General features: G+C 32.4%; 3 protein-coding genes across 3 annotated transcripts; 1 reads left to right on the forward strand and 2 right to left on the reverse strand.

Moving 5' to 3' along the window:
* Positions 1-509: 509 nt before the first annotated feature.
* On the reverse strand, positions 510-2,968 carry LOC137919865 (uncharacterized). The gene is made up of 4 exons (XM_068763079.1): positions 2,700-2,968; positions 1,353-1,520; positions 1,134-1,283; positions 510-807 (listed from the first exon to the last, which is right to left on the reverse strand). Exons 1-4 carry the CDS (start codon positions 2,784-2,786, stop codon positions 763-765), a joined length of 450 nt encoding a protein of 149 aa, XP_068619180.1. The 5' UTR covers positions 2,787-2,968; the 3' UTR covers positions 510-762.
* A 1,534-nt stretch (positions 2,969-4,502) lies between these two features.
* On the reverse strand, positions 4,503-9,264 carry LOC137919811 (N-acetylneuraminate lyase-like). The gene is made up of 6 exons (XM_068763008.1): positions 9,140-9,264; positions 8,846-8,991; positions 6,933-7,101; positions 6,107-6,252; positions 4,985-5,156; positions 4,503-4,796 (listed from the first exon to the last, which is right to left on the reverse strand). Exons 1-6 carry the CDS (start codon positions 9,243-9,245, stop codon positions 4,651-4,653), a joined length of 885 nt encoding a protein of 294 aa, XP_068619109.1. The 5' UTR covers positions 9,246-9,264; the 3' UTR covers positions 4,503-4,650.
* A 3,618-nt stretch (positions 9,265-12,882) lies between these two features.
* Sgf11 (SAGA associated factor 11kDa) lies at positions 12,883-25,281 on the forward strand. The gene is made up of 4 exons (XM_068763026.1): positions 12,883-13,324; positions 19,846-20,035; positions 20,987-21,136; positions 23,994-25,281. Exons 1-4 carry the CDS (start codon positions 12,970-12,972, stop codon positions 24,226-24,228), a joined length of 930 nt encoding a protein of 309 aa, XP_068619127.1. The 5' UTR covers positions 12,883-12,969; the 3' UTR covers positions 24,229-25,281.
* The last annotated feature ends 1,030 nt before the right edge of the window (positions 25,282-26,311 follow it).

Consider the following 26,311-nt stretch of genomic DNA (forward strand, 5'->3'; position numbering starts at 1 on the left):
TAAAATCAGATTATAATTTAAAAGAAATTATACCTTACATTATGTACACTGTAGCAATAAAGCTTACAATGAATACTAATCAAAAATAATTCTTTTAAACAGCAGAATGATAATGTTCCAACATTACATGATACATATATATATGAGAACTAAGGCATTTGATTAACCAGTTATGGTTCAAATATTCACAATAATAGCATAGTTTAACTTGTAAGGAATTGATAGACATGCAACCAAAATCTCGCAACCAAACTCCCAACAAAGTTTAAAACAACAAAAGTTAGTCACCTGTATTGAAGCATCACATGATTTCTAGTGTTCAGTGAATCAAATATATAGAATTAAACATCTTAAAATTGTAGGATTTGTCTAATTATAAGACTATACCTGGGCCACTGTGATTACCCATGGAGCTTTGCTGATTTTTGACAAACAAACTAAATGTATATATTTTTTAATGAACATTTAATATTTAAAATATTTTATAAATTTAAATAAATTTAAACCTGTTAAAATCAAACAGTCTTAACATTTATATTCGAAAATTAACAAGAGCAGCAATAACTTGCTTGCACGCTGGATGTAAAATCAAAAATAAATATTTAATTAAAAAAATAAAATGCTTTGAGCAAAGCATACTTAATATTTCAAGGAGTAAAAAAAACTTGCTTTACAAGAGAACAGTGAGACAATGGAAGCATAATAATATAAACAAAAATGTATGAACTAAATATCTGTTTTCTAAATTCAATAAGAATGCCTTTATATTTTTCTGAGCTGTCCAATTCTTCTTTTTTGTTTTTTCATCTGGAAATAAATTTATATTTTAAATTTTCAATAGTAAAAATTTAGTTAGTAAAAAACGCTTAAATATATTTTGTTACATTACACATTCATAAAATTCAACTAAACAATTATTGCAATTACATGTTCTAAGAGTATATTTTGCATGTGGGAGAGTAATTAACTTGTCAAATGCCATATTGTAAAAATCATATTTTTTTCAAACATGGCTATTTGTGTAATGTCGGCTATACATTTTTTTATCTTGACATTACTCTACTTTATTACTAAGCTAATTTAATTATACAAGATATTTGTAATCAATAATGAGTATTAAAATATGTACATACCATAGCCTTATTCCTTGGCAAGTGTTCCAATGTGACTTCTAATGAATGGTTACCTTTGCTATCTATTTCATTTGGTTTAATTTCATTTGACAATTCAGATGGTTCAAGAGTTGCCATTTGTTTAATTATGGCAATTTCAGATAGAGGCAACTATAACAAATTGTAAATTAAAATTAAATAAGATAAATATTGTGTAAAAATAGATCATTGGATACTTACCATAGATCGGCCATTTGTCCGTGCTAATGCCGTCATCAAGTGCTCTGGTAACCTCTCAAGAACAACTTCAGGTGTCTGTTTACATGCAGAAATTTTTCTTCGCAACATCATTGCAACTGTAGCCATGTTTAATGCAGGCAGGGACTGAAGTGCCAAAAAATTTTGTTTCTGCAAAAAATGTTACTTACCGACTTATATATTTTTATATAAATTTAACATTTTATTTATTTTATAAAAAATCTTATTTAGAGGAACAATCGTTAATTTTTCCACTACATAAAACATTTATTAACGTAAAGTGTGCTTGTTTAAATATCAATATAAGAAATAAAAAGAAAAAAATAAACTTGTGTCTATGAATAACCGCCTTTTCCCATAAAGTACTGTTACTCCCTGCTAGGTAAATGTGACTGTAATTGTTTAGTAGACTGTAAGCGTACAATCTACTAAACAATCACTTCAGACAGATGACTAAGTAGATAGCTTCTATAAGGCTTTGAACATAAACTGGGTTATTCCAGGTATTAAAACATTGAAATATGTGGTTGTAAAAATTTTCTTTTTGTGAATAAAATTTTTCTTCTACTATTCTCTTTGCATACTGCTTAAGAAGTAGTTAAATTAGTTAGTAAATTATCTTTAGTATATAAAAAACAATGCTTGAGTCTTTCATATCATATCCCCAAACATATGTTTTAGCAGACAGGATTAAGAATTTTCTTCACTCTTAATCATAGAAAAATACAAATAATATACGTAAAACCCAATCTTTTTCTGTTATAAAACTGTCCAATACATACAGAGGTGTTGTACCAGTTTATAGCCTGGTACAGAAACATTCAACTAAATACACATTACAAGCCCGATGACGAATTTCAAAAATTACTTTCAGTTACATCTCTTATATGTAAATTGGATCTCATTATCAACCCACTGCATTTTAATACTACAATAAAACATAACAATAATTAGTGCAAAAATAAAACAATAAATATTTACAGAAAAATATAAAAAATCGAAATTGAAATGTAAAATGTTTTTTTTTTTTTTTAAAGTATTAATAGCCAGATTAATTATAGTCAACTATAGTAGCTAAAAACATGCTATGTGCAAAAGTACTGACTCAATTATATTTTTGCACATAGCAGATGTATTAAAAAAGAAAAGGAGATAAGAAGACAAATGTACTAAAGATAGGTATATACTGTTATTTTTAGTTATAAATACCTAAGTTTCACATTTTTGAAGGCGGTAAGATAAATGCAGTCAACAACTTCTCGAATGGTGACTATTAACTCAAAACATCGTGTATTAATGAGACGAAATAAAAACTGCAAATACACTTACCACAATGGGGCCTTCAAGAGCATCTATAACAGCTAGAGGTAGTCTTTCTAGCCTAACTGCAGGCATCAAAGTATCTTTTTTAAGCATACTTGTTCTTTTTAAAGCCTCTTTTACGAAACAATACTAAATTCGTGGGAAACTAGAACAGAATTATATAGTGTACGGGATTTAAATATAAATAATAATTTTCCTAAAGACTTTAAATTAAAAGAGTGTTTTCCGGATTAATATTAAAGATTATTGACTGATATATACATTTATCAATCTTAAGCACTAAGTATACTTTTGACACTGACAGCAAAAGGCAAGACTTTACTGAACACAGAATCAATATATCTTCGTGTTTATTGTGACATTAATAAAAGTATGAATCAATCATATGTATTATGTTAACAAAAGTATTATATTCACATACATGTTTATTATAGGTAAATTAAACTATTTATATTAATCAATGCTTTCTTTGATTAACAGACAGAAAGCGAGCTGAAATATTTGGCACAGTTACAAACTCGGAACAGAATTTTTTTTAATTGAAAAATCTACAGTTACAACGTTTGTAATATCAATACAATGAAATAATTTTGGAGTATTGTAAAGTAAAATCAAGTTATTTACCCGATAGTAAACATTACATATATTATTTACGCTCCAAACCTTTAAGATCAAATTCTGAAACCACGACGTTTTCCCGTTTCCTGTATATGGGATTGACAGATACAATTTTCTCAAAATTGACGATATTCTCAACAAGATAATTCGATAATAATTGACGTTCGAAAAAAGCGCCACAGAAACATCTAGTTAAATCGCTTCCAGTGTGAGACAAAAACCTAGCAAATATTAAACTTACTTATTGTCTTAGAATTTAGCGTCTTTTATGTTTTTTACATATGAATCTCATAATAACCATATGAATATCAAAATGAATAAAAAGTTGTAAGAATGACGCCACTATCTTTGTAAAACTGACTGACTGACATTTCTGTCCTAAAATTAAATATGGCAACACTTTATTTCTTTTCATGACTTTCTTGAGAGACTGTGTGTGTGCATAGCAGTCGGCGGTGGCTCTCTGTCGGCAAACTCTTTGAACAGAAATTGAGGAGTGGACCTTTGAGTAGACCTTAACTACTTGAAAATAAAGGTCAAAATTCCTATCCACAATTTCTTTATGATTTAGGTACATATTTTAATCTATTGTATGTAATATTGTTTCTTTATAATTATAGTACTTTATATGCAATATACTTACCTACATAGGTATAAACTGCATAGGTAACTAACACAAGACCAAGTATTGTCGATAATGATGTGTAAAAACACTGTTCTTATATTTTAGTAGGCGAGTTTTAAACCGTTTAAAAAGATTTATTTGGGGTTTTAAACCACCACTTTTGGTTTTAAACGTTTTAAATCGGCTTTTTTACATCTATACCCATACCACAGTTCAATTAATTTCAGAAGAGAGCTGTGCCATAACAAAAACTTAATGTTCAATTACTTAAGCAAGATTACTACTTTAAAAGCTGACACAATGTCAAATTTTAATCGATTTTTTATTATATATATCATACAGTAAAATATGTCATCTGTTGTTTTAAATTCTCACAAGTTAACCTGTATTCAAAAGCAAAATGTTAAAATTATTAACGGAAATTTTGAATGATACACTTTCACAAGAAATTTATGTAGTAAATATTATATTGGTGACAGATCTAAATAAAATAATTAAAAAATTGTGACTGATACTAATAAATACAATTTAATATCAGGTCAGTTAAGTAAAAATTGCATTAGATTATGATAGCATTTTTATTCAAGTACTAATTTATTATTCAGTTAGATAAAAAGATTGTGTAGTACATATAATTTCAGTTCATATAATTTTGTATTACATTGGAAGGCTATATTTTCACAAACAGATAACGAAAATTGTCATATTTTAATTTTAGTGGATAATTTTTAATTTTTTCAGTCTATCTTCTATTCTTTTTCTCGCTTCTTTTGATATTGGTCTTTGGGGTAAAGAAGGAGGACCAACTTTTATACCGGAAACGATTTCCATACCAGCTTTCATAATAGGCACCCATGGACCTGGAAAGAAAATAAATTAAAAAAAAAACAATAAATCATTTTGTATCTGTAAAATTAACTGTGAAAACTAGTTTATAGCAATTATGCAGTTTTTTTAAACAATTGTTTTGTTACTTTTTGATACGACCTCAATTTTATTTTTATTAACCGTTACTTTGAGGTGATATTGCCATAGTCAAATACACTACCTTCAACTGTATGTGCTTCAATTGCTAGACAGAGCTTCTCTTGTAATTCCCTCGCTTTGGCGACATCGTTTCTTTCAACAGCCTCCAGTATATCTGAAGCTAATCGAGGGAACAGGTTCCACGTTGTACCGATACTGGACTTAATACCCAATAATGCTGCAGGTGCGATTAACTAAGAAAATAAGAGATTTAAAATAGTGCAAATTATTTAGAATAAATAATTTTGTCTAAATTAAAAATATTTCTAATTAAACAAATGGCATAAGATCACGCTGCTTTTCCCGCCGGGGAACCCCAATGTGGGATTCTTCCTTTCCTTAAAACTATGAAAATAATATTCTACCAATAAAAACCGTCAGCCAATCACATGGCGAGAAATATTGTGGTCTGGCTGTATTCGAATGTTGATGCGAGCTGTTAGCCGTTTTGGCTTTTACAGCTTGCTCGGGGTCATGGCTTGCAGATCCGAAATCCGCGAGCTAATAAACTAAAAAAAATCTACGTCAGATGCTTCACCTGACTTATTGTGGTACGCTCTCTATCGCCTGACGTAAATACAGGGCGCTTTGGTGTGGGATTCCCCTGTTCCTTACGCCACTGCCCATGACGTAATGAAGCTTGCAAGGCAAACGTTAAAACAAACCGGATGAAATATTAATGTCCGACATTTTTATCGAAAATATTTATTATTTTATTTAATTCTATCGGTAATGTTTACTATACTACTCACCCCAATAAAAAAAATAGTATAATTTATTAAATACACTGCGATGCGGCTCCGCAAACAGAAAAAAAATATGTAACTTATCCGTGCAGCTATCTACAGCACCCGACGATAAATATTGCACATCGACCTTTGGAAAGAGACAATCTGCTAATTTAGGCTTCGTAGAGCACTTTCTCCGTCCCACACTACCTATGTGACGTTTGTCGGTCGTTGTATTTCGTGCGACAGAGATAACGCTCTACGAAGTCGAGACTAGCCGATTGACCCTTTCCAAAGTCGATGGGCGATAAATATCGCTGGGTATTGTAATTTCTTTTAATTTTTTACAAATTTGATAAAATAGTCGTTTCTTATCTAGGCTTACATCTATTAGTGTTCTTTGATTATTATCTTACAGTATCAGCGCCAAGAAACATCTCCTGATCACTCTTCAATGCTCTCAACACTTGAGCTCCCTCACTCAAGTCGTTCGACGTAAACTTAATGCCTTTGAAGTTGGGAATCTGGGCCGTGGCTGCTGTCACGAAGGCAGGCATGTTGACTATGCAACAAAATTTATGTGTAAAGTACTTTATTAATAGAGGGGTTCCTTACTTAATTGAAATAAGACTTATGTGAAATAATCCGCATGATTTTTCCATACTATTGCAGAATTATTGATTTGACAAAGTTACATAGTTATTTATAAACCTGCAGGAATAATTTCATGTAGGGTTCCACAGTCGGGCGACATATGTACAGCTCTTTGTGGCGACGTTTATCGACGCAATGTCTTGTTACACTTTTGGCGTTATCTAAGGTACGTAGTATAAAAGATGATTATTAACTCCTCGTTTAAAATGTTGTCATACACTCTGGGATGTCGTGCTAATAATTATATATCCTTTTTATTTTCGTCTGTGAACAAAACGATATATCTCTCCTAGCTTCACGTCGTGAGTCGTGTGTCAGGACAAGCAGATTTGGAATTTAACCATAAAATATTAAGATTTATGTGTTTCAAACAAAACGACCCTTCAGTTTTCTAATCATATCACAAATTCTAATGGGGAAAGTAAATGGAAATGGGGAATGATGCTAAAGAATCATGAAATTCATTGGAGTACGAAGATGATTCTTGATATCTGTAATAAGTCGTTGATAGAATATAACAGCTTCCGTCACTTTAATGTAATAACATGTTTGTAGAAATTCCTCCCAAAAAAAGACCTCAATACTTACTTTCCACCTTACTCATGCTCGGTATGTGGTAATAGAGAACAGGCAGATTAGGTGCGGCTTTCGCGACCAACTCCACGTACGAAACCAGTTCTGGCACATTTTGCGGCTTAAAATACAATTCAGGGAGTGTCAGAAGAGAATCGGCACCAGCCTTCTCACAGTAAGAAGCCTGCAAGTTAAAAATGAAGCTTAATTTCAAACACTCTTTTTATATCCTGTGGATAAAACGGCATTAGCAAAGATTGACGTTGTGTCAAAATTATTAAAAAAAAGTAATATATTTAGTATACGTAGTAATGATAGGAGATACAACCAAAGCTTCCTTTCCTTACATGTAAAAGATTGATTTATCAAACTTTCTTAAGCCGCATAAATTTTCGACAATGTTTGAAAAGATTTGGGAATGATATTTCTAGCCCACATTGAAAATATAACGAATATTTAAAGTTAGAAGTATACCAATACCTCACTTTGCGTCGTGGTTACATTCCAAAAAAACACGACGCAAAATGAAACGCCGCAAAGTGAATTAAGATTTTCTATTGCAAACCATGTAAAGATCGAAGATAGGTTCCAGGGTCACGAAAATACTACTTTTTAAAAAGAAAACTGAACAAAGTGAACACTTAAAAAAACAAAAATAATATAACACTGCCAATAAATAAATTGGAATAATATTTAACCTTTTTGTAACCAGAAACAACTCGTAAAAATTTATATAAAAGCACAACACACACTGAAACTGAACTCATAAAATTAACAAAACAAAGTGAAAATAAAACTGTATTTAAATTGCGTTGATTTTTAGTTAGAAAGGGAATCCCCGAGTTTTGATGGCATGGCGCAATTAGAAACAAATGTTGCAATTTTTTAGAAAAAAAAGAAAATTTCAAAAAAAAAATTAAAGACTCGAACCCAAAACAACGTAACCTCGAAAATCTAACGACACACAGTGAAAATTAGTATTAATTAAGCAGCGACGCAACTTAAAAAAAAACGCAAAACGAAAAGACACAAAGCGAGGTATTGGTGTATCATCATGATGTGATCCAATATCAATACATGCGAGATCTGGATATCCCGAGGCTTTGCCCACGTAGTCTAGCAACATTTTTAAAGTAGCCAAATCGTATGAAGTCTGGCATAACAGGCCCGAAAACGAATTATATGAGTACGGCATTTGCATCACAGCGTATGCATAACATGAAACATTTTTAAGAATCAAACATTTAAATTCAAATATTTGACAAGTGGGTATGCTAATAAAAAAACAACCAGTTCCAATACCTCTATCTATGCAAGGCCCAGTGTATCAATGACACGCATTAAAGTTGGCTCTTCTAGACCATTCCTGCTTATAAGCTTCTAGTATTCACATTGTTGACAAAGTCGAATAAGAGCTGTCAAAATCATAGGACACTAGTTTCGGAGATGGAAGCTCCAAAAAAAACTTCAGATACGAGGCTTTTATAAGCGATAAATGAATAGCTTCGCTTAATGTTTTATTATTATCATTATTATTATTAGATATCAACTCGATATGTTTGAGATTATTATTGAGAGCAACACAAGTCACAAGTCAATCAATTTGACAACTGAAAGTTACATAAATGATAAAATTCGATTGTTCTGCACGGCGATAACAAAATTACTCCGCGTGACCTTCGCAATTGTTTACCAAATCAATAACAAAGCAAGAAAATCCAAAATTTTTGTTATTAAACACATTCATGAGGTTTTAATCTCACCAAGTGCAAGCGACTATGACGACGTTTTCGTCGTATAACTTTTGTGATCCATAAATACGTCGGAATTCGAAATTTCGTCCTTGAAGACTAATTCTTTCGCCGAGCCATTCTCTGCAACCATAAATACAAAACCAGAGCACTTAAATCCGTGTAAAAGGTCCTTACCAGATCCAGAACATCAGCTAGTGGCGCCCCACCAACTTGAACTTGGATATGCAGCCCATTGGTTTTACCAGCTTTCACCCAAGCATCGATCACTTTCTTTCTGTCTGCGACACTAAGGGACATGTGCTCTCCCGTAGTGCCTCCAACTATGAAAACGTAGGTTATAACATAAAATTGTGTAAACAATCAACTAATAAATAACCAATTAATGAAATTCTTAAAAATTAAAATTGATTCTTGCCATATTTAATTTAAAAAATTGGTAAACTTTTTTTATACTGTCATTTCACTTACCGAGAACGGATTTAATACCGGCTTTTGCGAGATAAGAAGCATAACCAGGTATGGCTTCGTAATTAACGGATTGATCTACGTTTAACGGTGTAAATACTGGAGGCATCAAGCCACGAGCTTTGAAAACCACCTGTAGAATACAATTATAAAAAGTATTACTTTTAAATTTTTGCAAAACAAATTGCAAGAATTTCGATAAATATTGGTTTTTAATTTCTTTCATATTTGTATTACTATAGCCAAAGCAAACAGAGTTAACGATAGTTTTTATAAACAATAGATAAAGTCTTTCAAGAAATAATAACAATAAACATATATAACCTAAAAAGAACAAAAACATTTTACTTAAGGCACTGCTTTTTTGAAACACTCTCAAAAATAATATTATTAATTTAACTCCAATTATACAAAGAATTTCTAAAATTAATGCTATTTTTAAAAGTCTTGTTTTTGTTTTATCTGTTATTGTTTTAAGTAAAGTTTTATTATAATAATCCACCAGTATTCATGACAACGGAATAATTAATTCAAGATTTAATGTAAGAAAAATTTATAGAAAAAAATTATTAAAGTTAATATAAATAATTTACTAATATCCTTACCATTATTGCCAAATATGGTACAGAGCTGTAAAACGTGCTAACGGGACGATGTACTTCGTCGAATTGTCGTTTGAAAGCAATATTACGTTAATATGAAACTGTTATCGTATATTTTATACTTATCAAATGTTTAATGTGAACAAAATGACAAAATATTTATGTAAACATATTTTCTTGTATGTAAAATTTTACAAAGTTAAGTTAAAACTTTATGAGTTAAGATTTATGATTACAGAATTTGCTTCGATAATTCTATATATAATTAAAAGGTTAAATTTTTGAACACTTCAAAAACACGATTAGAAGAATCGTTGGAGATCTCTTGCACCCGCGGAATCTGCAAATGCTACAGAATAGCAGTGTAAGACAGGACAAAAAATATAAATATGAAGCGCCATCTACATTTCTGTATCTCTTAACTTAAAAATAAAGTTAACTCAATGTTTTCATGATAAATCATATATAGAGAATATGTCACATGCTTAATGAATTTGTCGTCAATGTGTACGACAATTATATATAGACAAATTAATTATTAACTTTTTTTTATTAACCTGCAATCACAATAAACAAATTAAGGTAAAGAAGAAGTGCCTTTTAACCATAAGTATTTCTATACTTAAAAATATATTCTCAAACGAAGTTTGAATTAATTATTTATAGCTATGACGAGACAACTTCTGTTTAGTGAGTACTAAATAAAAATGGACAACCCTAATATGATACATGAACAAAAACGTCACATATTTATTTTGTTCCCACTCTAGTATAACACTCGTAGAGAGCCTAAAGAATTGAGTTACACGACGTGTTATACAAGAATTTATAAACTTTAAATTTATGTTATTCAGGGTAATGTGACTCCGAAGTTTATTGAGAGCACCATATTATCACAAGTCATTCGATATGACAAGTGAAAGTTACGTAATTAATAAAACATGACCGTTCTGTTCAGCGATAACAATTTAATCCGTGCGACCTCCGTTTATTTATTTAATTTGTTTATACAAATAAATAAGAAACCTAAGAATATAACACATTTATCGTATATTAAGTAAATGAAATAAAGTGTGAAAATATAAAGTGGAACCGGACAGTGGTCCCACTAACATGATTTTAGGTTACACAATCCGTTCAATGATCCGTAGTGGAAATAGACCAGTGTAATGTATATAAAAAAAGATCTCCTTGGAGGCTATTTCTTTCAAGAAGCAATACTTTATTGCTATAAAATTGCAATACTTGATATACTTAAAAGCCGTGGTTACCTTTGCGACTTTTTCATAGAGAATTTTCAGTGCAAATTTACGTGTAGTAATTTAATAGTCCTAATAATTCTTGGGAATAGATTAAAGGTAATAATAAGATAAATAAATATTGTAGCTATTAAAAACATAAACATATTTTAAAATATTAAAAATTCTGTTTATATAAAAACTATAAAATTTTTTAAATAAAGCCAAACGGATCAACGAGATATTTTTGTTTGTATGTGAATAAAGGAAATAAAAAGTATTTTTAATGTTTTTTTTAACATTTGCCTTGTCCGTTATGTCTTCGTTAGCGATGCATTGAACACGGGAATCCCACGCCAGAGCGTTCTATATTTAGTCGGCGAAAAAGAGCGCTTTACAAAACTTATTGCTTTTTATGATTCGCTGGCGGATTTTATTTGTTGAATATTATTTCCATAGTTTTAAGAAAAGGAAGAATCTCACATTGGAGCTCCTCGGCGGGAATGGAAGCGTATCTCATGCCATTTTCTATTGCTTTCATAGTTATAAGAATTATTATAGACATGGTTTGATCAATATAAACCCTAAAATCTTACATCGGACCTCCGTCGGGCGCCATGAACTGCACACGCATGACATTAACACTCACATTGGCGGCCGTTTCCACCTCGCTTCATGATGGCGGTCAGGAGAGGCCTGTGTCGCTCCCGATCACCGAGTAGTCTTCGCCTTAAACTATACTAGTCACAACACTATACACCTGCGCAGGTATACTCCTCGTCGTGCAAACGTCACCTTTATAACTGGAATACGATCGACTATGGTATAAATTTTAGCTCAATTTCGATAAAGCTGGAGAAAGCCTTAGCCAGCTAGGAGCATAGCGGCAATCACATAAAATTCATTTCGATATAAACCCTTATATTTTGAACTTGCTGTAGCCATTACCTCCTAGACCTACTGGCCCTAGGAAGAAATCCACGAACAATTAAAAAATGTTCAATAAAGCAAAAAAAAGATTTATTTAATATTTTATTTGTCCTTAATTTGTCCTCAATCTTCAAAATAAGATGCAAGTAAACAGTAGTAGTATAATAGGATCCGTCCCCACTTTCTAAAGTCGGAATGTTCTGTGTATGAATTTTTATATCCTTATTTTGTTGTAAGTCTCGCACGTGAATATTCATGCTTGGTTGATTGTAAAGAATTCAATCTATTCTTTATAAGGGCAAAATCTAGAAATAAGGTCACGTAATATATTAAAACGCGAAGTTACACCTATAGTTGCATGTGCCAGATAAATAATCTTACGAACAATTCTAACAAATGATTGCGTTGCAGCGACTATGTTAGCGCCACCATCAATAGTGAAAGAAACGATTTTACTTTTATCTATGATGAATTCTTCATATATTTTACTCCAGGTTTCTTTAACATACTCAGCTCTATGACTCTGAAATAAATGTATATTTATACTGTATGTTAAATATTACCAGTTGAAGTAATCGAAAAGAACCTTTGCATGTTTTAATTTAAAAAATTTTGTTGAAATATACATGGACAATTCCTGCACACAAAGATTTAATGTCTAAACAGTAGATTTTTTCTTTTTATATATAGCAATAAGGTGGACCTTTAATACTAATAAACCTCTGAATTCTTTATTGTATGTTATTTGTGAAGCACAAAAAAATTGCTGAATCTAAAGTTTTCATCAGAACCTTATGTGTAATTTTATCTGTTTTCTATTAAATAGGTTACTTAAAATTAAAACCCTTAATAAGGATTTTCTCAAAAATGTCAAAAATTCATCATTCGTTCATTGCTACCATCGATTTATTGATATATTTCGTGCGTTTTCAGAGACTACGCCGACGCAACTAGTCTGTGGTTGACTTTGATTTAATTTATGATTTGATTTCAACTCAGCTCAGCTGTGTTTTTGATTTAGTGTTCTGTCCCAGAAAATAAAAACAATATTCATGTATATATTATGAATACAATCCATAGTGAACTCAGTATGAATGATTTGAATAGCAAATTTTTTGAAATAATGCAGAACGAAAATAGCGCAGAGGAAGCGGCTAATTTTATTTATGATAATGTGTTTGACGATGTTACTTTGGGTTTTGTTTTCGAGTTTCATCACGGTCTTAAAACTGGGCTAACAGATCTGCTTGAAGGGGAGAAAGAGGACGATGATACTTTTAAAATAGTTAATTCTCCTGAGTGTGATGTTTTCGGTCTTTCCATACTTAAAAAGACCCAGGATTCAAATTGTGCGTGTCCCAACTGCGATAGACCCGTGTCTGCTACGCGGTTTGCTCCACATTTAGAGAAATGCATGGGTGAGTTAATAGAACATTAAATAGTTAATTGACTAGATAGTAGTACCTCTAACCTGGTAAAATTCCATTTTGTATAATTGATTTGCAATAGCGAACTCCTAAAATTACTAATTTTGTCATGCTGTTTATAATATTATAATTATACTCTTAATATTTTACCTATTAAAACATACGTATTACTTTCGCCATTACAACTCTTACATAATATATATTTTGATCATATAATAAATAGAAGTAGTAATATATAAATAAATTCAGAATGCTTAGTCAATACTGCCACAGTAAATTTTTTTGTGTTGTTCAAATAAAAAGCAATTTTATTATATTGTATTAAATTGTAACAATACATTTAAGTTCTTGTAAAACTAACCCTCACTCTTGTTTTATATCATCGATAATATATCTTTTTAAATTTCTAGATAAACTTAATGTTGTATTAATAAATTAATATGTTTATTTTTCCTCCCTTCTGTTCCTTATTATGAAAGTTGCTATTTATATAATAAAAAAGACATGGTTATGTTTTCTTGGATTAAAATCTAGCCCAGATGTTAGTTTTTTTCTATCAGACAAGATGTACTTGTTATGGTTCTGGGAAATACTTTATAACACAAATTATATGTTTCATAATCAGATGTAAAATAATGTATACTTTCCATCTTTTTGAAATTTCCTGTATGTGATTATGTAATTAGTTTTGTTAATTGTTCCAATGTTAAATTTATAATCCTTGGCAACCTGTCTGGTGAAATTGATTCTACTATTTTCAATTGTATATTAAACATATTTAACATTTGTAGATATTGCATGAGAAGCAAGAACATTCCAGAATTTTCTAATCCACGTTTTTTTAAAAGAGACAGGACTGTGATTAATTTGGCCTGACATATACCCATCTTAAACATTTATGTGGTGTACTTAAGTCTGTCTTATTCTGTCTTTGAGTAACAAATTATTTAGGGCTGTTGGACGCTTGTGATATTAGTGCTGAGACATACTGTACTAAGGTTAATTAGAGAGCTTTTACACATAGTTACTGTACTGTACTTACACAGTTAAAAAGTGAACCTCTTTTCGCTGTCTATCGATGAAATATCTATGGATAAATAACATTAGTTCATTCATATAAGTATAATTGGGCTTGTTGTTTCATTCTCCATTATAAGTTTAATGGTTCTTCTTTAGTTCTTTAATCTTACAAAAATTTAACAGTACAGTGGCCTGTGAACTGATATCACCGCACCTATCTCTGATAAACCTTTAGCTGTGATTCAGAAATATTTTGTTCCTCTTTTCCTAAATGTTTCTAATAAATTTTTTTGGTGTGATTGTGTTCATGTACTCAATTTTTTTGATTAGTGATAAATGTAGTTTATTTCTTGACATTGACAACCATGTAAAGCAATGAACATGCTTAACATAAAAATAGTATTAGCAATAGGCGGTAGGCTCAGACAGGAGCGTAGTTGGGGCCATTAAATTGCATGCTCCACTGAAAGGGGGGTCACTAAGCTCTTAGCAACTTTAAAGGGGCAATTGTATAGCTTATTTTCCATGAATTATGTATCAACCTATCCAAAATTTATAAATAATGATTAATGTTATATTAAAAAGAGCCTTTTTTATCATTTGGATAACTATGTTTAATATCAATTATTGTTTAATATTTGTCCTTGCAGAGTTTGTACTGCCTGAAGTTAAATAGCCTTATTCCAATAGAAAAAATAATGAAAAATTGTTCAGAGATCACTTTAATACAGTATGATTAGAAATAGGTATAAAAAAATTAAAGCATTTGTCTGACAAATGAGCTATACATTCACCATTTTAATTACACATATAATCCATTATCCTGTATAAGCTATCAGTTATGGCATAATATTATGTGTTAATATAAAAATATCATATCCCATAGCTCTTTAGCTAGAATAATGCTACACTAGGTATCCAATGAACCAAAATTGATAAAATCTAGAATGTGCTGGGAAGATGAAAACAAAACCATAAAAGAATTTTTATTTTATTTTGTTTTAACAACTAAAAATTATGTTATAAGAATTAACCTAATTACAATAGTAAAAAATTAAAAAAAGAAGAGTTGTTGCTATATTATGGGAAATATAAATAAATTATTAAATACAAATGTTTGAAGCCAGATAAAATTTTTACTCAGAGATATATCTTATTTAAAATCTCTGGTGAATATATTAAACAACTTATAGGTTCATGTCAAAAAGGTTATTAATATTGGCACTTACATTGTAATAACATTTTGTGAAAACCATGAATTAATATATTGAGCAGTGGTTGTCTAGTGGTTTAAGACTAAGACTAGCTATTCTAGGCTGTTGGTTTGATTCGTGGGATACAAGGTTATGTAATACACACTTTATGTATTAATTATAAGGGATTATCACTGATCACAAACAAGTTTTCATAGGATGGGCAGCAGTGTCATCTGCATACCACAATAGTATACATATATTGCCAACCCCCATGCCATATGCATATCCCCCTCATAGATATCATTGGGTGAGGCCTATGCCTTGCAGTGGGTGTCTATGGGCTGTAATAAATGATAATTTGGTATCCTAATTTTTATATTAACATCAATATTACTAATCATTTGTAGCTTGAGTCTTCATATTGCTTCTTATTTAACCCTTTCACGACCACGGGGACGCCGGTGTCCCAAGCAAAAATCATGGATTAATTAAATATTTACGTAACAATTGTAAATTATTTTTTTGTTTTAACATTTCGGAAAGTACCTTTTTATTATTTTTTACTGGAAATACATGATAACTAACACCGTTTATTGTCTATCGTCACCGGAACATTAGAGTTCTTTTGGCGCGAATGATCTGCTGTTTGGAATAAATAATTAATATTGTAAAAGTGCTTTTCAAGTTTTTACAGTGTCAAATTATCATTACCTGGTAATTAAATTGTTATTCTAAATATTCAGTAGTAACGTATTTATGTTGTATTCTGTGATAAATCGTTATAAAGATTATGGGACACGCAGTGGCGTACCTAGGGGGGGGCGGTGGGTGCGGTCCGCACCGGGCGGCACTTACCTAGGGGCGGCATTTTTTAAATTTACTTATAGTTGTAAAAAGCAACATATTCATTTCATATTTATTTTCTTTCTTGAATAATAAATTAAATTATCTTCGTTCTACAATGAGTCAATTAGGACCAAAAACTCTTGCAATATTGCCAATAGAACAAGAAATTACAAATAATTTTAATTTTGAGAGCATTATACACGATTTTTCTAGTATGAAAGCTAGAAAGAAGAGTAGATTTTATATAAATATGTTTACGAGTGCATACACATATGTCTAAAAAAATTTACTTTGTGTATTAATTAATATTGATTAAATAACTTAATAATTTATTTATGTGTATCAATTTATAAAAAACCACTATTTGATTGAATTATAATAGAAGGGGCGGCAAATTGGAGACCGCCCCGGGCGGCAAAAGTTCTTGGTACACCACTGGGGACACGGATGTCCCTGTCGGCGTAAAGGGATACTTTTTATACGGAATTTCTTAACTTTTGGCCTGGTGATATACCAAAATGCTATCATTTTCTTATTCATATTCTTCGCAGAATATGTTTCGTAAGGAACGTGAAGTTTTTGAACTTCGAAAAAATAAAATTCTTCAAATTTTTGTGGGTGACAATAGCGATGAGGAAAATGACTTAGTGCTTGATGACGAAGACCAAAGACTTCTAGTACAGGATGATGACTAAGGGGTATTTGATGTCGAGGTTGAAAAAACGACGACTCTTCATCGGCAAGAATCACCTGAACCTTCAACATCTCAAAACAACAATCCATCTAATCACTAACCAATCATCTAACAACAGGAATTGTTTCGTCGAGTACCACAAATAACTTGCCCTATTATATTTATATTATTCATAAAAAAGTACACTAAGTAACAAATGTACATTATTTACAACAAAACAGACTTACCAACAAGTAAACCAAAATTTAGATGTTTAAGTAGAAAGTAACCCTTAGCGACCATAGGGACATATTTGTCCCATAAATTTCCAAAAAAAATGTAAAACGTTTTTGAATTTTTAGTGTAAATTATGTTTTTAGGATGCCTATTAATTCATTACATCTAGCTAAATTGATTAAATAAGGTACCGTAACCTTATGGTCCTGAAAGGGTTAACAAAACAATTTCATTGAAAATGTTATTATGTAATCCAATTAAATAACATGTTGTGCCTAGTGTAGAGCTATTTATTTAATATTTATGTTAATCATTTTGATTAATTATAATTGACTTGTGAAAGTCTTAACATAGTTTTGTTTTAATTTAGTGTTAGGAAGAAACTGCAGAAGATATTGTTCTTAATGTCTTTCATGTCAAGACACAAGTTTGTTGCTAAATATAATTCAAGTGCTAGATGTAATTCATCATGTCAACAATGAAATTATTCACTTACTTCTTACCTTCTGACTTCTTATACAAGTGTTCAATATCAAATATCCTGTAAAAAGCTAACAAGCTACAAGCTAACTACATAAACTAAAGTAATTTTCATTAAAAAGTTTTTCTCCTCTTATTTGTCTTTCTTTTTATACTTTCAATGGTTAATGTTATGACAAAATTGAAAAAAAATAACCTCTTGTTGCAACCATTGCAGTGATTAGGTTATATCTATGGAGAAATCTTCTTTATTTGTTTATAGATATATTTTTGATAGACTTAATTTACCTAGTTATCAAGTCTTTTACCTGTAATATTTGTAACCAATTGTTTAATTAAAAAAATATTAGAATTATAAAGGCTCATATTATTACCTAAAAAATACATTTCTTTACCCCATTTTGTAAAATAATTCATACTTGTGTTAACCCTACTTAATTACCATAGGTTTTGTATTGAAAATCACAGACCTGAGAACACCAGGCTAGACAACCTTGTAGAAGATATGAGGCAGAGTTAAGTAAATAGAAATAGATCACCTTTAAAAATAGTAGATATTAGATAATGGAGAAAGAAATTTGATTTAACAGTGTTCCAAATGCCATCTATTTGTATAATAGATGGTACACATACAAACTAAGATGAAAATAGTGTTTATTTAAAACAATATCAATGTTATGGTAATATCTTTTTTATCTTAATTTTGAGAAGGGTTTTATCTTTAAAAGCTTTGTCAACTCCACAGAAACTTCTCTTCTCAGAAATTATCATCAGCTGGGATAGTGTGACCATGTCATAGACTAAACTAGCGGTCTCAGTGTAGCGTTTTGATAATATGGCTTGAAATAAACCGACATTGAGCCTAGAAATCCCAGGCCTCCCAATAGAGTCTTTCTATGGATATGATTCACACTATATTATCAAATGTTGCATATTTTCAATTATGGTAATTGTTGTAAATCTGAAAAACAACAATAATAATTACTTATTTAATAGTATTCTTAATATTCCATATTTATATAAAATTGCCAATTCTTTTGTGACATTGTATATAAAAATATTGATGTGGTATTAAAACCTTTTTTGCTCTGTCCACTATGTATTGTTGCATCGAATTTTCGTAATGTAGACACTTTATTAAAACAATTTTCAACGGAGCTTGCATTTGTAATGCCGATAGATATGTCATATAGCAGGGGCAGTCCTCGAGTGTTTTAATTTATTTTATTATTACTATATTTTTCACATAGCCAATTGCATATTACATGATTGCATGTTTTAAAAGCATTGACATATATTTACGCATTAAAAATATTGATTATTGGATGTAAGACATGACAACAACTGTGTGTATGTGCGAGTAAATTATAATTACAGGGTGATTATTTATAGGTGTAGAAGCTAGGAGGGGTGAATATATAGCTTATTTACTGTTAATTAATGTATGTTACATCTTATCCAAAAATCAATGGTTTCAGAAATAATAAATAAAAAAAGTGTTTTGAAAATGTGGATTATTGCACAATAAAATTAATTATTGAATTCTATCCATCGCTGTAGACTTTGTATTGCCATAATTTATTAGCCTGTATGCAATAAAAAATATGTAACATACTTGAGAGTGACCACAGAGTGAAAGACTTTATATATGGTGATTGAAAATATGAGAATAAAAGCTGTGTTTACTGACACATGGGCTGTAAACTTACTTTGCCGTTAAAGTTTTTTTTTTATCAATAATCAGTCATCCCAGTCTATAAATTCAACTGACTATAAGACTGTTTGTAGTCTTCTGGTTCCAGTATTTGCTTGCAGTTAAGGCATGTTCCTTTTAATGCTAACTTATTTAAAATCAACTTATTGGTGCTCAAATTGTGCGTAATCTAATGTAACTTCAACTGCTGACAGTGTAACTTCTGATAAGATTCTCTTGTTGTATTGTATACTATTGTACTGTAATGGACTGACTTACCTCGACAATAGGACCCCTATTAAATTATTATAGCATTTTCTGAAAACGAACTTATAGACACTATATAAAAAGTGTGGTTTCTCCAAAGGTATGGGACGTAACAGCTCCCGTATCGCGTCGCGTAGGATCGCATCGAACAGCCGGGAGCCAACGTCGTACGCGGGGCTGCTGAGCGACGACGAGGATGACGCAGACTGGGCGGGCGGATCGCTGCACACCGAGCGACGCAAGCGCAGGATCAAGAACAACAACAACAGGAAGCCGAACAAGCTTCACAAGTGAGTTGATTACGTTGGTTATCTGGCCCTTTGTATTATATTTCATTTGAAGTACAGGCCATAGTTATATTTTTAGAGCCTCGTGCGGTTAGCTATTCTTTACATGGACTTTAGATATATACTCACCCTATTTTGATACAGACACTGCCAGATACCAGTCTATACCATATCCATTTGAATCTGAAATGCAAAGATTCACCCGAGTGTCTTTGTAAATATATTTTGGAGGAATCATGTGTACTCATAATTTGATTACCCAGAAATCCGAAGACCTGGCGATTACCACCAGTTGACTACGTAATGTCCAGTGGTTGATCACGCAGTGTGGACTCGTGTTTTTTACTAGTGCCACTTACTTGACTTATTTGCGCTCGTCGATCCGAAACCTGTTAGCTTAGTGATTTTAATCACAACAAATCACACGATAATAAGTGTGTTTTCCACCAGTTTTCTTTATCAAATTAAGATAAACAAAAATACCGCTGTACCGCGCGTCAGTGATATAATGTCAAATAATTCACATTTTGTGCATTAATTATACGGGCTTGTCACTCCTTTAAAAATTCTCGAGAATGGAGAGCGTCCTCTGCCTACTATAATTTCACACATTGCAATCGCCAACCCGACTGTCAATCGTGGCGATTATGGTATATCCCCAATATATGTCTTTGGGAGAAGCCTATTCCTTGCAGGGGCGTCAGCGGGTGTCGTGAAGCGACGACAATTGGATTTCTAGAAAATCTTTGAATGCCGGCAGCATGCCGGCTATCATAGCGATCTTTGTGGGAGCCCTATGCTTTGCAGAGGACGTCCGTCATCTGAAATGTTGATGATGAAAGACAGTCCTTACTTTATCGAGAAGTGAACATAGAGTATTATGTATTAAGAGGGCCCCAGCGCACGAACTTAAAGACCGTCACTCTAGTAAACCATTTTTCTGTTAAATTGAAGCGGCAACAGTAGGAATAACAATGGAACTCATAACTCCGACGCCAACGACGGTGGCGCCACCTACGAGACTATGACGGCCAACGAGAAGAAGAACCTCTTGCTACAGATATGCGGCGTGGTCTCCGAGCATACCAAGAAACTTTGTACAAGGTATTTTGCAATTACAATAACTAGATTCTTCTTTTTTATTTAAAAAATGTTTTCTAAAAATAGAGATAATATTTTCTTTTGTAATGCTTTATAGGGTGTATGATGGCAGATTTATTTCTTTAAATACGAATATTTCAAATAATAATAAACGGTGCGGGGGGAGATCAGATGTCGTTGGAATCGCTGACCATATAGATTTTTGTCACGATGTGGCAGCGGTCATGTGACACCGCGTGTTCGTCATCGAGGAATTTATTAGCTCGTCTATAATTTTGTTCACATTGTATCGTTTCATGATGTGGGTGGGAGGTGAAAAGAAACAGCGAACTCTGCAACAGAAGAAAAATATATTTTTATTAGAAGGGTAGTGAGCAGAAGGCCTTGTCTGATTTTACACCGTAGGTCGGTGTACTCCCCTGATGGTGGTAGTAAGCAGCCGCATGATCTCCCAGGACTGGTCAGGAGGTAGCAGGTTGAAACGAGGATCGCCGGTAGTGTAGACAGGGATGAGTTCGTGCCGGTGCGAGGTACGAATAGATTCAACCTCAATGACGGAAGATTATTTTAATAACAAAACTCGCACCCCAGAAATGCGGGGTGATATAAAGGTTATGGCGTCATTTTAAAGATGCTACGAGAATGAAGTTGGAGAAGGGAGCCGGGAATTTATAACGTACATTCAAATTAGCCCCGGCGCATGAGACGTCATATAGTTGTTGAACGCAACTAGCACAGAGTGTGCGTCGGTGTGTGAGACGTCACCTAGCTAGTGAAGGTGACAGAGGCCAGGGTCCTTCTCCCGGGCAATGGATGTATACTTCTGTGGCTGGCGCGCGGGCGCATTGAAATGTAAGTTATGACGATAGCACGTTTTCACGATCCCACGCCACTTGAGATGTACCGTGCCCCGCTAAGCATTCAAACATTTTTTTTTATATTACAATTTATGTGACTTTCGCGCTTTTATATTTTTTTTGTTAAAAATTTTAATTTAGACATATGGAACGCTAATATGTAACGTTACAATGGTTATTTAACGGATTTATGAAGGACCGAGTGTAAATTTAATTCGTTCCTGAGTGTAAAGATTCCTAGTTATGAACACCCCAAGACCATAGCTCAGTCGATCTGGTTGAAAGCAGTTTATGTGAAAATCACGACTTTTAATACGGGAAAGAGCAGTCGCATTGGAACTTCCAAGAGCGATTATTCAGGAAGTTTCAAAAAAGGACCCGAAGTTCAATGTTTTGAAAATGCAAATCGTTTCAAGAACTAAAAGAAAGCGATATTTTTTTACACAACAATTTTTTGACAAAAAATTAGTGGGGTTTTCGCAACGTAATTCTTATTTTTTGGATCGACGAGGCTTATTTTCACTTAAACGGCCCCGTCAAGAAGCAAAAATCATGTTACTGGTCTGCGAGGATCCGCAACCTTCGACTGACACATATAAAAAAATCACTGACCTAGGGTAACTGTTTGCCTACGAATGGAATAATTTGACCATTTTTTTTTTCGAAAATGCTCGAGGCCAGGCGACGATTGTCCAGGTGTGGGATGCATCGAAGTTTGATTGCAGATTTCTTTTTGCCGTACTCATTGTTTGCACTTGTAATTCCAACAGGATGGTGCGACAGCGGCTAAAGCTTCGATAAATTTCTATCGGGAAGCCTTTCCCAAAAACTGATCAGTTACATTCGTGATATCATTCAGTAGCCTTCTAGATCACCCGACTCAACTCCAATGTATTCTCTTATGTGGATACCTCAAAGAGAGAGTTTACAGTAACAAACCCTGAGCTCTCGTGAATTTAAAATAAAATATTCGTTTAGAAATCAGTTCAATTGAACCAAGCTTACTGCTGCGTGTGTCGCAGAATACGAACAGTGAACAGCGTGTGCAAATCAATGGAATACATTTGACATCGTTCAATGTTTTTTTTTTTCGTTAAAACTATGTGTCTTATATTACATTTATTGAGGATCAAAACGTAAATCTACCACCAGACACCTTGTAAAGAGTGGGTAATGATAATCATCATCATTTCAGCTGAAGTAAGTCTACTGATGGACGTAGGCCTCCACCTAGATTTCCAATAGGACCAGTTGGAAGTGACCTGGTTTCCTCTCCAGAAACTTAAGGTCCCAGCGGCAGTATGTTCTGCGCGCTATGTGACCCGCTCAGTGCTCCTTCAACTTACCATTTCGAATACTTTAAAAATACACCACTACCTCACTTCGCCTCGTGGTTGCGTTCCAAAAAAACACGACGCAAATTGAAACGCCGCAAAGTGAATTAACATTTTCCATAGCAAACCTTGTAAAATCGAAGATAGGTTCCAGGGTCACGAAAATACTACTTTTTTAAAAGAAAATTGCACTAAGTAAACATTTAAAAAACAAAAATAATATAACTCTGCCAATAAATAAATTGAAATAATATTTACCTTTTATATAACCAGAAACAACACGTAAAAATTTATTATTTATAAATTCATTATTATCTTTAAAAAAGCACAACACATTACGTAATTGAAACTGAACTCTTAAAATTAGCAAAACAAAGTGAAAATAAAACTGTATTCAAATTGCGTTGATTATTAGTTAAAAAGGGAATCCCCGAGTTTTGATGGCATGGCGCAATTAGAAACAAAAGTGTTGCCATCTTTTAGAAAAAAAGAAAATTAAAGACTTGAACCCAAAACTACGCAACCTCGAAAATCTAACAATGCACAGTGAAAATTAGTACTAATTAAGAAGCGACGCAACTTCGAAAAAAACGCAAAACGAAACGACGCAAAGCGAGGTATTGGTGTATAAATATACCTATTTTAAATCACCTATATGTATGTTGGCAGGTCCACGCGTTGTCCGCAACACACGGAAGAACAGCGTCGGGCCCTGCGCAACAGTGTATTAGAACCCTCTACGCCGGAGTCCCAAAGCATGGCGGCCGACGAGGCAGGCTCCCCACCCGACTCCAGTCCCTCTTCCTCCTGCTCCTCCTCCAGCCGCAAACGTGATCGCCATCGCGCTCCGCCCAAGCACAAAAACAAACGAGAAAGGAATATGTCTCCTAACGGTAGGGATTAAAGTCCTATTTCCCTTTGAGGTTTTTCTTTTTCTTTCTGACGTAAAAAATGAGAGTACTTAATTAATGCTGAGTGTATATAAATTATCAATATTTTATTGCTTTTATTTCAATGACATGACGAAAAAGATCTATAGCTCGTTCGCGTTAAGAATGCAGTGGATAGTCGTTGTTCGCTGAACTAGCCACGCCCCTTAACCAATCAAACCGTTGCTAATTGGTCGTTGCTTTTGATATGTCTGTTTTTGACCGGTCACTGTCATTCTTAATATGAACGAACTGTAGTTTAAATTTATCTATAATAAAAATTATGAAATATACCCATTAAATTGTATCAAAAGGTAATATTACCATAATACACGGCATTTGATTTGGCACTTCGGGTAGAAGATGACTTGTGACAATGATCAGCCGGGTTCGATTTTGTAGACCGAGTAATTATAATCGACGGTGCTTATAAAAGATTATACGTGCCAATTCAAATGCCGGATACTATTTTATCATAATCAAGTAAACTGAGGGAAGTGGTTTATTGAACAAAAATTTGTTAAATAAGCCAATATTACATTGTGAAGGATTTTAATTGATAATGATCCTTGGAAATAAATTGCACTATTATTGTATTGATGTTATTGTGGAAGTGAACACACCGAAAACGCGTCTGAGTTTGCTGTGGGCTCTTCTCATATCTGGGCGCGTTAAGAACCCTCGTAGTTTTAAGTTAAATGATGCTATTTAAAACGGCTCATTCTGATTGTAGTTACTATCAAATTGGTCTCTTCTGACTTTCTTGTAAATGTTCATATGTGGTTGAAGAGAAAATCATTGAGAATTTTCACTTACCCAATTTAAATTAAATTTCACTTATCATTTATGTGAAAACCTAAGAAATCTATGTTAAGTGTTATTTATTGAATATATCAATAATATAATTTACCTCGATGTAAATGAATTATGAATACTATATGTGTAGTGACGTATTATTAGATACTTGTATGAAATAATAAAATGTAATACACTTATATCTAGTATAAGGTATCTTTCCATAATTTCGATATGTGCCATATATCACTGATGGATGCATTTTAATTGAAATTGAATTTTTATTGACATTTTTATTGTGATTCTCGTTTTTATATTTGATTCCGAATTTTTGGTACAGATTTTTATGAAATAGTGTTATATTATGTCTCAAATACGGATACAATAGCATTGATGCGCCATATTTTGCATTTCAAAAATCATGTAGTCCCGTTATTTTGTAGTGTAAAATGTAATAAAAAAATTTAAAAAATAATTATTGTATTGTTTCGAAAGTTAATGCTGTTTAGCCCTAAGGCTTTTACAGTTTCGTCGGACAAGAGTTCACTGAGCAGAAGAGTCCGTGAACTATAGATAAAAAATTAAGTGTTATTTATAAATACAATGGTCAAAGGTTTTGGTGTATCTTCAGATACATGCATTGGACTTGGTGATAGCTGCATGTCGTCACGGATGTGGTTTATTCTCACAAACTTCTAGCCGTGTCCCAACGATGGACAGATGATGACATGTCTATAGTAAAGAGAACTGCAAAATATGTAGCGGCCACAGGCAGGGTTAAGTTTAAACCCACTACACCTTTAATGTTATTCTCAAATTTAATGTTCATTCTAAATGTGTATTATAGTGTTTAGTATAAGAAAACTATAGATGGTTGATTTTAAGGTAGTTTATCATGTATTTATCTACAATCCAAATTATATGTTGTAAGTCGGGACAATTTATCCGAAAGTTTATTACTTATATTGACCATATTTTAGTCATTGACGAGTGTATTTACAGCTTTACTAAATTTGACCTGGTAGAACGAGGAGGGTATAAACCTTCCTAGCTTGGAACTCGTTAACAGTCTGGGACTCTTAAGAGCTGGTAGGTCTTGGAGGTATTAACAACATAAAGTCCAAAGTAGAAGTTTGTATACTTTTCAAACATAGCCCATGTTTATACTGATTTAAAAATATGAAAACAATATTCAACGTAAGCCAATCACTATTGTAAAGCGCTCTCTTTCGTCCGATATGTATAAAGAATTATATTTCTGTG

The sequence above is a fragment of the Battus philenor genome, unplaced genomic scaffold, assembly GCF_028537555.1.
Source record: "Battus philenor isolate CCGP_79_NKW_IND1 unplaced genomic scaffold, ilBatPhil1.0.hap1 SCAF_17, whole genome shotgun sequence".
Classification (NCBI taxonomy): Eukaryota; Metazoa; Arthropoda; class Insecta; order Lepidoptera; family Papilionidae; genus Battus; species Battus philenor.

What these genes read in the sequence shown, in the direction of transcription:
- LOC137919865 (XM_068763079.1), bottom strand. Translation starts at nt 2,786, where the DNA reads ATGCTTAAAAAAGATACTTTGATGCCTGCAGTTAGGCTAGAAAGACTA. An exon ending in GGACAAATGGCCGATCTATG is followed by an intron (nt 1,284 to 1,352) that starts GTAAGTATCCAA and finishes AATTTGTTATAG; the next exon opens with TTGCCTCTATCTGAAATTGC. An exon ending in TGCCAAGGAATAAGGCTATG is followed by an intron (nt 808 to 1,133) that starts GTATGTACATAT and finishes ATTTATTTCCAG; the next exon opens with ATGAAAAAACAAAAAAGAAG.
- LOC137919811 (XM_068763008.1), bottom strand. Translation starts at nt 9,245, where the DNA reads ATGCCTCCAGTATTTACACCGTTAAACGTAGATCAATCCGTTAATTAC. An exon ending in GAGCATGAGTAAGGTGGAAA is followed by an intron (nt 6,253 to 6,932) that starts GTAAGTATTGAG and finishes TTTGTTGCATAG; the next exon opens with TCAACATGCCTGCCTTCGTG. An exon ending in TGTTTCTTGGCGCTGATACT is followed by an intron (nt 5,157 to 6,106) that starts GTAAGATAATAA and finishes TTATTTTCTTAG; the next exon opens with TTAATCGCACCTGCAGCATT.
- Sgf11 (XM_068763026.1), top strand. Translation starts at nt 12,970, where the DNA reads ATGAATACAATCCATAGTGAACTCAGTATGAATGATTTGAATAGCAAA. An exon ending in ACATTTAGAGAAATGCATGG is followed by an intron (nt 13,325 to 19,845) that starts GTGAGTTAATAG and finishes GTTTCTCCAAAG; the next exon opens with GTATGGGACGTAACAGCTCC. An exon ending in ACCAAGAAACTTTGTACAAG is followed by an intron (nt 21,137 to 23,993) that starts GTATTTTGCAAT and finishes GTATGTTGGCAG; the next exon opens with GTCCACGCGTTGTCCGCAAC.